Genomic DNA, 12,329 nt, shown 5'->3' with positions numbered 1-12,329 from the left:
AAAGACCTAGGGAGGTCCTGTAGATCTTTGTTGGTGGAAAGATCCAAGCCTCTGTGGCGGAAAACCGCTGCCAACATACTTCTGTAACCCTTGATCGTAGGAGCTGAAAGGGATCTTACTTTCCTTAGATATAACAGGAAGTCAGCAATCTGGGTTACAGTGGTACTGGTTGAGGAAACTGCATTGGTCTTGTACCAGCTACGGAAGACTTCCCCTTGAGACTGATAGATTCTGAGAGTGGATGTTCTCCTTGCTTTGGCAATCGCTCTGGCTGCCTCCTTCGAAAAGCCCCTAGCTCTTGAGAGTCTTTCGAAAGTCTGAAGGCAGTCAGACGAAGAGCGTGGAGGATTGGGTGTACCTTCTTTACGTGAGGTAGACTTAGAAGGTTCACTCCTAGAGGAAGAGTCCTGGGAATGTCGACCAGCTATTGCAGTACCTCTAAGAACCATTCTCTCGCGGGCCAGAGCGGAGCCAACCAACGTCAGCCGTGTCCCTTTGCGAGAGGAGAACTTCTGAAGTACCCTGTTGACAATCTTGAACGGCGGGAATGCATACAGGTCGAGATGGAACCAATCCAGCAGAAAAGCATCCACGTGAACTGCTGCTGGGTCTGGAATCGGAGAACAATACAACAGGAGTCTCTAGGTTATCGAGGTAGCGAACAGATCTATGGTTGGCTGACCCCACAGGGCCCAAAGTCTGCTGCAAACATTCTTGAGAAGGGTCCACTCTGTGGGGATGACCTGACCCTTCCGGCTGAGGTGATCTGCCATGACATTCATACCGCCCTGAATGAACCTCGTTACCAGCGTGAGCTTTCGATCTTTAGACCAGATGAGGAGGTCCCTTGCGATCTAGAACAACTTCCACGAAAGAGTCCCTCCCTGCTTGAAGATGTAAGTCAGGGCTGTGGTGTTGTCAGAGTCCACCTCCACCACTTTGTTAAGCTGGAGGGACTTGAAGTTTATCAAGGCCAGAATAACCGCCAACAACTCCTTTCAATTGATGTGAAGTGTCCTTTGCTCCTGATTCCATGTTCCCGAGCATTCTTGTCCGTCCAAAGTCGCACCCCAGCCCGTGTCTGATGCGTCCGAGAGGAGACGGCGGTCGTGTTTCTGAACAGCCAAAGGTAGACTTCCTTGAGAAGAAAGCTGTTCTTACACCACGCGAGAGAAGACCTCCTCTCTTCGGAAACAGGAACTGAGACCGTCTCTAGCGTCATGTCCTTTATCCAGTGAGCAGCTAGATGATACTGAAGGGGGGGGAGGTGGAGTCTCCCTAACACGATGAACAGGGCCAGCGATGAAAGTGTCCCTGTTAGACTCATCCACTACCTGACCGAGCATCGGTTCCTTCTCAGCATGCTCTGGATGCATTCTAGGGCTTGGAAGATTCTTGGGGCCGACGGAAAAGCCCGAAAAGCTCGACTCTGAAGATCCATACCCAAGGAGACAATGGTCTGGGATGGGACGAGCTGAGACTCCTCAAAATTGACCAGGAGGCCCAGTTCCTTGGTCAGATCCATAGTCCATTTGAGAATCTCCAGACAGCGACGACTTGTGGGAGCTCTTAAAAGCCAGTCGTCTGACGGAGCCGGACACAAGATCATGGTACTGCTGCACAGTCTGTGAACTGTCAACCATGGGGAAGCGAGGAAGTACAGTGACAACCCGAAGCTGTCTAGACTGTCTGGGTCGTACAGACAACTCCTTATCGGGTTGCTGAGGTTGCCGCACTGCGTCACAACAAGTCACTTCTGCTGGTTGTTGAACGTCTTCCCAGTGACACATTGACTCCGTAAACAAAAAATCCTCTAACAAGGACTAAGCTTGGACTGCATGTCTTGCAACACAGCTCAAGGTCTATGGGAGCAGGTGTGGTAACAGACGGGATTAGCGACTGAAGTGGAACCATTACCTTCCCTGGAAGCATGTTATGCTTAAATAAAAGTCCATAGGAGGCTACGCAGCTAAAGGCTCCTCTCCAAATGACAGAGTCCTCAAGGGAATATCAGAAGGAGGGAGAAAAGCACTTTCTCATCTACAGGGACCATATCCGAGAAAAGCTAAGTTCTCTCAGTGAGGGTTTCACTGGTGCAAAAGCAGCAGACTAGAAGGCAACGTTATGAAACTGCTTGACAGTCTAGTGAGTTGGCAACAACCAAAGATGTGTGACTGAGAAGCATGCGGTAAGGTATGCAGAGCATGTTGTATGCAGAGCATGCTGTATGCAGAGCATGCTGTATGCAGAGCATGCTGTATGTAGAGCATGCTGTAAGGTAAGCAGAGCGTGTTGCATGGCGTGTAACATTTCTCAGAAATTCCATGACCAGTGCTAGAGTGAGTAATATCGCATTACCGTTCATTGAAAGTGCACGTGCTGAGGGAATTGATTTAGACTGTTTTGTTGATGAATTTGATAGCCGGCATGATAATCGTAGAATTAAGCTACACTAAATGTACTATAATCTACTTCACCTCAGGAAAGGGAAACTCGCCCTGTTGGCAACACTGCATTACTTCATGCATGCTTGCATGGGGTTTAATATCAACATAATATTACCTTACATTCATAACTCATGATTCATTTGTTTAGAAGATATTTTTGCCATATTTTGCGATTTGTTAAAAATATATTGCAAGGAATACATATATATTTTTATATAAGTAATACAAATAACCTCCATTATCATAATGTTTGTGTAGGCATACATGTATATGATTACAAATGCAAGTTATGAAAGTAATGAGGTGTTATTATTGTCATTTGTTATTCCCAAGTTGAATGGGAAGAAGCTCAAGTTGAGGAAAAAATGGCAGATGCATGCGTTGAGGTGGCTGACTCATAGCATGAGGTTGCTGCCTTAAGAGTTGCGCTTGCTGTAAGGGTTGCGGATGCGCAGTAGCAGGTTCCTGAGGAACGAGTTAAGGTTCCTGAGGTGTGAGCTGCGAGAGTTGAGGTAGCGGCTGCGCAGAACGCAGTTCTTGTCTCGCGAGTTGAGGTTCCTGAGGTGCTAGCCTAAGGTGGTCGCTGCAGCGAGTGCTGAGGTGGCTGCCTCATTGATGGAAGAGGTTGTCGTACCTCAAGAGATTGTTGCCTCGCTGGTGGAACCGCAAGCGGAAGCGGAGGAAGTAAGGCATAAGACTCCTGCTCCCATTGTTGAGGTTGCCTTAAGGAAGGTTAAGGTTGCTGCACAACGCTGGTAACTGACAACTCAGAACGCGGTAAGGTAGCCTGAGGAACCTCAACTTCGTACGCCTGGCAGACTGGACTGCGGAGGCGGAGCTCTCGCAGGAGGAGGCGGAGGTTGCTGCACACCGCTGGTAACCTCAGCCTGAAACTCACGCATTAAGACCGCAAGCTGCGACTGCATGGACTGCAGCAAAGTCATCTTGGGATCAACAGACGATAAGGTCTGTTAAGGCAAAGCCTTAATAGAAGATGAGGTCTGTAGAGGCATCGCCTTACCTCTCTTAGGAGGTGTGCAGTCACCTGATGACTGAGGAGAGTCAGAGCTAACCCAATGACTGCATCCGGGTTGTTGAACTCTAACTTCGTACGTCTGGCATAGGTCTGGACTTTACGTTTAAGAGGTCTTGAGACCTGAGACCAGCGTTTTCTCCCCGAAATTTCTTCTGCAGACGAGCAAAATAAGGGCTCAATCGTCTGCGGGTGGGAGTGACGGTCTCTGAAAGACACGCCCGCAACCACCGAGGATACTTCTGTGCGCCGATCAAGGCCTGCCGAACCCTTTTGCCCTTCGACATTGCTTCTCCCCTGGCCTTGGGAGCTTGCAAGAGGTCCCGGACTGGGAGGACGACTGGCACGCACAGAAGTACCCTCACGCACAACACTGACACACTTTGCGCTAATCACTTATCACTTTTGATTTTCTGTTTGCACTTATTTCACTGAACTCGAAACTTTAAGTGGTTTGTACCTGAAACACGCAATTCTATCCTTTCTCAAAAGTTAGTAATTGCGAAAACAGAATTACAATGTAACAGAAAAATCTAATGAAAGATAAATAATTCAGTGGCTGGAAAGAGACTAAACACTAGATCAAATAAACTACGTTTAAAATCTCTCACCGCATAAAGCTTGAGAACAAGAAAAAAACTCTAGAAACGTTTACCTTCTTCCCCTAAAGAGACTAGGGAGAAGAGCAAAAACGATAACAACGTTACTCGCTTGAACGAAACGTTTATCCTCCTCTTTCTCCCTCCGTCTCTATCTCTCTCTCTCTCTCTCTCTCTCTCTCTCTCTCTCTCTCTCTCTCTCTCTCTCTTGACTTAGAACCTGAGAGAAGAGCCCAATCATATATATCGTTAAAACATATTATTGTTAAAGGAAAAAACTGAAATATTTCCCAATTTATTAGAATTAAAACCATTAAGTTAAGAAAGAATGAACAAAACGCTAGACACGGTTATTCTTACTGCAACGTGACACCGTGAAAATTCTCTCTCTATCGTGACGATAGAGCGCAAGTTGAACGTTCTGACCGTCAACAACTGCAGAGACAAAACAAAACGTTAGTTCAACTTTGAAAACAGTACGAGACTATCAAAGAAATTCTTTCAAAAACATTAAAATAGCAAAATATGTTAACAGGTAAAACCGAAATGACGGGCTCAATGTTAATTAATTTCGGTACCAAGAAAAGACCGCCTACTATTAGGAAAGGTCGAATATAAACAAATATAAAAATTAATTTTAATAAGTTTATAATAAAAGGAAGTTAATCGAAGAGGCCTATAAAAGGCGGAGAGATATAAAATAAATCTATAACTTTTGTTAAGCAAAATTAAGAAAGAGAGTCTATACTCTCTTAGACACCAACACTTCCGTCTAAGGGAAGGGTCGGCCATTTAAAGGTGAAAGAGAGTTCATACTCTCTTCGTCACCATAATTAATCAAATTAATTCCAAAAGCTAACTAAGCTAATATAGAAGTTTCCAGTATAGCGAATAGCTGCAAATTTTAGAGAAATACTTCACCAAACCGTGAACAATACTCCAAAATCATAAGCGTATCCAAGAACGTCTTGCCGGAAGCACGACAGAGGAAAAAGTGAGGTGGCGTCAACAACAAGTACTGTAGTACCTGGCCACAGGTGGCGCTTGTGAGTACACCCCCTTCTAGTATAGTGATAGCTGGCGTATCCCTCCCATAGAATTCTGTCGGGCAACGGAGTTGACAGCTACATGATTATCGGGTAAGTTTAATATTGAAAATATGATAATGATAACTGAATTATAAAATAATCTATAAAAAAGTTCAAGATACAATATCTACTGTAATCAAAATCTAGGATGGCTAGATAAGTTTGTTAGTTACATTTCAACTTTAGCACGCTACATCCAACACTGATACTTGATCTTATCTTGTGCATTTATGCATTTTAATATACAGTACTGTATATTGTTCAAGTCAGATACTCAGTGCTCACGACCAAAACATCCACAAGAAATTAAGATTTGTAAATTTTGATGAATTTCTATATTGGAAATAAATACCTTAGTCTTGATAATAAATATGTACAAATAAGGAACCTCATAAATTAGGCTTTTAGGCATAGAAATTGATAACAATAATAAGTTTCAAACTAAACCTAAAGATTTTAGCTTTAAAACATTATGAACTTCAGCATCTCCATCTAGCATTTCAAATAGTATGACCTTAAAAGTGATACATTTGCAATTTTACTGAATTACTAATTTTTGTATGGAAGGACACAGCTTCATTTTCAGCAGTCGTACTTTTCTCATAAAGAACTTCATAATGGTTTTCCCTCCTGTGCTGAGAAAAATACAAATCTTTATTCCAAAATACTTCAGAATAACCTCAACATAATTCAAACAATTATTTCAGTTCACTGTACCTATCCTAGGACACATTCCATTAACCAGCTCGACATCATCTAAAACCATGAAGCCTTTCTTGTCATACTGCTGCTGCTTTGCTTCCCACACAACTTCAAAGTGGGTCTTGCCAGACGGTATGGGGATATTGGCCCACATCCATGAGTAGCCATGATTACCTAAAAGGAAATGGAAGGCTCTAGTCTTCTACGTCATGATGAGACACAACAGCTATTTTTATCGTGATGCATCCTGAGTTAGAACCCATGTACCTTTCATGCAGTTCATATCACTAAATAAAAAAAAGCTTTTGCCATCTACAAAACAAAATTAATAATGCGAGATATTTTGATCTTCAGTGATTAAACTGTTTTTAAAAAAACCTGTTAAAAAGGGAGAAGTCCACCAGACCCATGAGTCAAGCTCAAATCATTGGGCTAGTGAATCTCCTCCCTTTTAAAAAGATTTCTTAAAAACAAAGTTTAATCGCTGGAGATCAAAATATCTGGCATCATTTGTGTCCACTTAATACATGCCATCATTATTAAAATATTTGCTGACTTTATGGCATCTAAAATAAAGCATCATAGTATAGTTTGTGATTCCTTTCCCCTAACAACAACCATCCAATGTTCATTAATGATTAATAAAAACCATGATATCTTCTAATTCTATGCTCCTTCATACTAAAATGCTTAAATATATGTACACGTACAGTATTCTTTAAATTATTGAGCATTTAATGGAAAACATCTTAATGTTATATTTTCCATTAGCTTTATCTTCAGCAGTCATAAATTAGGCATTAAGCTATCATACTTTTAACAACAATTCACAGATTATTCATATTACTCCAGTAATTGTTTGAGTTGAAGTAACAAAACCAACAGCGCTTTGGTCAGGATAGTTAAATACTTGAACCTGTATAGTACAGTACTGAACGGCTTCGAGGTGTAAGCAACGTTGACAAAAGTAGATCATTTTCCTTTATAAGCACACTAGTATTTATAACATTTCCTGCTTATGCTATGTATATTACAGTACAGAACTATATGTACAGATACTGTAATTACTAATTTTATAAATGGAATTTTTTTTTTAACTTTTCAGCGTAATGTTGCTGAACAGCGTAACAGATTTTATTTTTGCATCCAATACTTGAGGATAATTGATGTAAAGTCAGAACTGACACAGACCAAACCAACGTAAACCAGGGTATTACTGTTGTGTACTGTAAATTTTGTTACTTAAAATTCCATAAAATGTACTGCATAGGAATTACTGTACTGCACAATACAACATATAATTTTTTTTTACATTTCCATCACTAGATAATGCAATTAACACTAGTTCCCACTATACATATGACAAAGAGGATAAAGTTGGTGAGGAATCTAAAGAGGAAACACACAAAATATGTGTCTACATTATTTCAGTTCATTCTACCATACAAAAGAAATCAATGTTTACCATTTTCTTTCCAAACGGGTGAGGGGAAAATAACGAGACCATGTCTGACATACACAGTCAAAGTGTCCTTTGTGGTCTGGCCATTGTGCATGTACCAGAATGAAAGACACTGAGGCTCTTCTCTCTCCATTGCAAACTCAGGTGTGACTACTCTGCCTACAACGCCATCCTTCCCATCAGATAGTGGGGCAATCAAATAATGACCTGTTGGAAATACATTATACTGTGTTAAAATCACACTTGTAATACAAGTACAGTGTGTAAAGTACATACTGGATGAAAAAAATATCAATCAAAAATGAAGATCAAGGTACTCTCTTCATCATTATATCCAGGCAAACAAAAATTCTAACTAACTTACCATAGCCTGTGTTGTATGTGTGATCTTTGCTTGGATGGGGGAAAGTAATATTGTCTGTCTTTGGACAGAACCGAAGCCAATTCCCCTGGTCAGCCTCAAGCTTGAAACCACATAATGAGTCCTCAAAATCACACATCACTAAGAGGAAAACAAAAAAAATACATATTTTAAAGAGTCCAATAAGAATAAATTTTGTTAATTAGTGTAGTGGGTAGATAATATCTGCTAACTAATTCAACCTCAATAACAAATTCATGTAGTGTATCAGCATAGCATCAATTAGATCTTTGAGAATGTCTGAAGGCATTTTATGTAAAAGTGCAAATATAAATATCAAATACCAACTTTAATATAAAATGCAAAACAATTGGTCCCCAGATACTTCGTCAAGTGGTATTTAGCTCATTAGAACTGAATTACATATAAAGAAGTTTTTTTTTCATCATTAGAGAGCTTTTAATGAGATATTAACATAGCTTTTAATTGTTAAGACTTTTTTCAATAATGAAGTAACACTGGGTGACACAAGTCCCGCGCCCAGATATAGATTTTTCCATTGTCAAAATCCCTTGTTATACATCAATAAAATTCTCTCTTTTTCAATTTGATTCAAATTCCCTTGAAACTATTCATTGAAAAGCTCAACACTGAAAATATTCTCTCAGGCAAAAGCTCTGATGTCACCTTGTATAAAATGTCTAATGATGGCAAAAACAATTTTTAGATAAAAAAAAAGCTTTAATTGCTGTTTTAAAAACTGCCCCAAAAACCCCTACCTTATGAAAAACATAGAAGAGTAAAATACTTGAATTCAAGACCCTTATTTTGCTTATAAGTAAGTTACAAAAAAACAAAGCAAAAGATATACTTGGCTAGTAATAATAATAATAATACAGAATTTACATCTAAGAAATTGATTACATTCACTTTCAGGCTAAATTTTACAAACGACCATATCAAAGATATGTCTTTTATTTTCATACAGTATTCTTAATAGAACTCACTCTCTTCTCCAGGGGTTTCAGTTGGTTCGAGAACATCACAAGGTTCATCATGGAGTTGAATTTCATCCACTGCCATTGTCCCATTTGACTTTGGACCAGTTTCGCCTTCGATAATTACCTGATCGTAAAAACCCATAAACATTCTTTTCAGAGTTAACATTGAAAACAAGAAATGTAATACTGTTTACCAAATACTCTTTCTATATATAGAATATTTAAAATTTTAGGCTAAACAATAAACATACAATTTACTGAGCAAGAAGGGCTTAAAGCTCCATCTGACCCAAACACGAGGTCTGCAGGTTTTAGTATTTCATTAAACATTATATAATTTATCTAATATTCTGCTTTAATAACAGTTCTCATATATTACTAGTAATATTACACTACAAAATAAATAGCTTCATAAATAATTTTCAATTTATTTCTTTTTCTGGAAGCTCAACCCAACAGGAAATAGAATAGAGGATTTCAATAATAAAATGTTATTTCTATACAGTACTCCCCTGATTATTGCTTCTTACTTGAAACATACACATTTCATATTTTCTTTCCTTAAAGAATTTGAGGCTCTAAGAGAGGATCTCAACTCTGTAGTTCACTGTGTACCATCAGCACCATTACTGAATAGTGCACTAGAACCACTAAACAAAACTTTAGGGGTTAGGTTAAGGTCCAAAACTGGGCAGGCTATTCTATAGTACTTCTGTCTAATCCAAAGACACGCAGGCCTTTGAGATTCAAAGAAACTAAAGATGATAAGAATGTCTGAAGTTCATCACTATCAGAACTAGACATATTGATGGCTAGAATAGCATTATCATCATCATTCGTGCTATAAATAACTAACCTTGACTTCTCTAGATTTACTTTTAAACTTAGTTAGTTTCTTCTATGTTTGATACTTTTAATGTGCGTCACCTTGAATAATCTACAAAGTAGGCTAATTAAACCTAGAAGACATCAACTACTGTACCTTGACTAATAATAAAAACAACTCTTTTAGCTGAAGAATTCATACAATAAATAATAAGAGTATACAACATGCTAGAATAAGAACAACAAAGACACTGAAAAACAATGGATGGTACAGCTTACCCAAACTAAGGTTATTAACAGTAGTTGATAGATTGTCTCAATAATAGACTAGAAGCCTAAGCCTATTGATGGAAAGAAAACGGGAAATGTTCTAGCTTTAAGGGGTACACGCCAATATAAGCAAGATACCAGAGAGAAGCAATATGAAAATCCAGGGAGATTTATAAAAGTAAATACAAAGCATGGGTAGTTGAATCAGTAGAACTTCAAAAGTTCAAAGTTAAAGCAAATGTTTTTATGTTGACCAGGCTGACTTGAGTCTTTTTATAGTTTATATATGACATATGTGTTTTTGACGTTGTTAATAGTTTATATAGGACATATCTGTTTTGACGCTGTTACTGCTTTTAGAATGATATATTGTTAATTTATTCTCATCATTTATTTATTTCCTTATTTCCTTTCCTCACTGGGCTATTTTTCCTTGTTGGAGCCCTAGGGCTTATAGCATCTTGCTTTTCCAACTAGGGTTGTAGCTTGGCTAGTAATAATAATAATAATAATAATGAGAAAATAGCCTACTTCAATTGATGAAAAATTACATGAAACTTTAGGAATTATAGAAACAACACACATACCGAAACAATGTCTTGAAAATCTATGTCAGCATGTGCTGCTACCCACTCATCACCCTGGGGATTACCCTGAGTCCAAACTGCTGATCCTTTTTCTGCAGACCCGACCCTATTAGAAGAATATTAAATCCATTAAACCATTTTTAATTAGATAATAAAAAAGAATCATAATGAAAGTGCAAAAACTTGAATGTGCTTAATTTTGAGTTAGTTAAATAAATCAACATCAGGAATAGTTTTCCTAAATAAACCAAATTTGCAAAGCCTGCACAATTTCTTACCAACAAACACTGGAAACCTCACATAAGATGGCAGAATAAGAAAACTATTAATTTTATATTTCATCAATTTTGCAATAACAAAAGAAATTTACCTTGCCAAGATGGACAGACTTCCAGGATTTACTCCATTTTGGTAATAGTAAAAAGTGAGGCACCTTGGAGAGGCCTCTGATGCAGCTAAAAGAGGGGTCTCTAGCCCAGCTATGCCTTCTCCAGTCATAATGATGTAGTAATGATCTGTGACAAAGAAAAATTGACATTATGGGGTAAAAGAAACAATATGATAAAGCATCTTCACACGCCCCAGTTTTAATACCGACAACCTATAAGGGTGAGCGAGCTGGGTATATTCCTGGCATTCCATGCAACTTTTTTCTCTGGTATATTTAGCAGTATTTATACCTTAGAAATGGTGCTTTAAGGAGCATTTCACTGGGCGACACAGGTCCCTCGCCCAGAAATAGATTTTTCCTTCGTCAAGATCCCTTTTCTCAACTAATTTTAAACAATTTTGAGAAACAGTGAGAGAGAGAGGTGCAACCATTAGTTGCCATTTGCCAGATGGTAAAAAAACGAGTCACATACAGTAAAGTACACCCTACTACTGTATACGCAAATATTTCCTTTTCCTTGAAAGCTCTGTAATACATGTTCAAATTTAAGATGAAACTAAACATACTCTCCCAACTGATTTTTAAGCACAAAGTTTTCATATGTTTGAATATAATACTGTATATACATTTCTATTTCTACCCTTAGTATAATTAGTATTTATTGTTTGATTTCCATCTACACTGGATATTTAAAATGACACCTTTTCACTTTTGACTTATAACAATCCCTTCTATGGAAGTGACCTTCTCCTTCATTTCCTTCCACAAAATTATTTCATTTCTACTCTCTCACTCAATATGACTCTATTCAAATTTACTTCTTGAATGAAAGCACAATGCAATGCTTCACTTTTAATCACTTATAATAATCAAGCATATTTTGCGATACCACCTACATCTTAAAATCAAAATCTTTGTTATTTTTTATAGAGAAAGATTCAGTCCTTTCCTCTTTTGCTAATAGTGTTTAACAAGTTGAAGCCTATGTTGATTAGGATGTGTATGAGGCTACTAGGAACCATGGTTTTCTTGGAGAAATTTACCTCACTAGGCCAGCTATAGATGAAGGTTTTTTAATTCCTTCTAAATTTACATTGGCAAATGACTTCTGATTTAGACACCATCTCTATTCCAGGGATGAAAAACTAACTTCTACTGCTGAGTTTGTGTAACGATCGATCACAGGCGATTAGCTCAGGGAGTATCTTTGGATTTCTAAGGGACTATCTTTGAATTTGAAAATCCCAGACCTTAAGGTTCCGGGGAGGATCTCGAATTTGTACCGTGCAGCAAACTTTCAGACCCCTTACTGAAATTATCACTGTTACTACTAGAGTCAACTTGAGAAGTTAGGCTAGGGTTGGCAACTGAGCAGATAGGATCAGAATTACTGCCTATAAGAGAGGATTCACAGAACTTCTGATAATCATAAATAAAGCTAGAGATGTCAAGAGCTTTTGATGCTCATCACTATCGAAACTGGCTGGCTAAGTGAAGTAGCTAATGGTGCTGGCATGTCAGTATCGTTATCATCTACGCTTTCATCAACTAGCCTTGTGTTCC

General features: G+C 38.5%; 1 protein-coding gene across 1 annotated transcript in view; it reads right to left on the bottom strand.

Moving 5' to 3' along the window:
• Nucleotides 1-12,329, bottom strand: part of LOC137630052 (MAM and LDL-receptor class A domain-containing protein 1-like) — a 217,898-nt gene that overhangs the window by 195,237 nt on the left and 10,332 nt on the right. The window contains exons 3-8 of the mRNA XM_068361542.1: nucleotides 10,746-10,890; nucleotides 10,376-10,481; nucleotides 8,700-8,817; nucleotides 7,696-7,833; nucleotides 7,335-7,538; nucleotides 5,885-6,043 (exon numbers count right to left, since the gene is read on the bottom strand). Coding sequence (XP_068217643.1) covers nucleotides 5,885-6,043; nucleotides 7,335-7,538; nucleotides 7,696-7,833; nucleotides 8,700-8,817; nucleotides 10,376-10,481; nucleotides 10,746-10,890 — 870 coding nt within the window. The remainder of the gene's footprint in view (nucleotides 1-5,884; nucleotides 6,044-7,334; nucleotides 7,539-7,695; nucleotides 7,834-8,699; nucleotides 8,818-10,375; nucleotides 10,482-10,745; nucleotides 10,891-12,329) is intronic.

Source organism: Palaemon carinicauda, chromosome 38 (genome assembly GCF_036898095.1).
Source record: "Palaemon carinicauda isolate YSFRI2023 chromosome 38, ASM3689809v2, whole genome shotgun sequence".
NCBI classification, from domain to species: Eukaryota; Metazoa; Arthropoda; class Malacostraca; order Decapoda; family Palaemonidae; genus Palaemon; species Palaemon carinicauda.
This window is presented reverse-complemented; position numbering and strand designations above follow the sequence as displayed.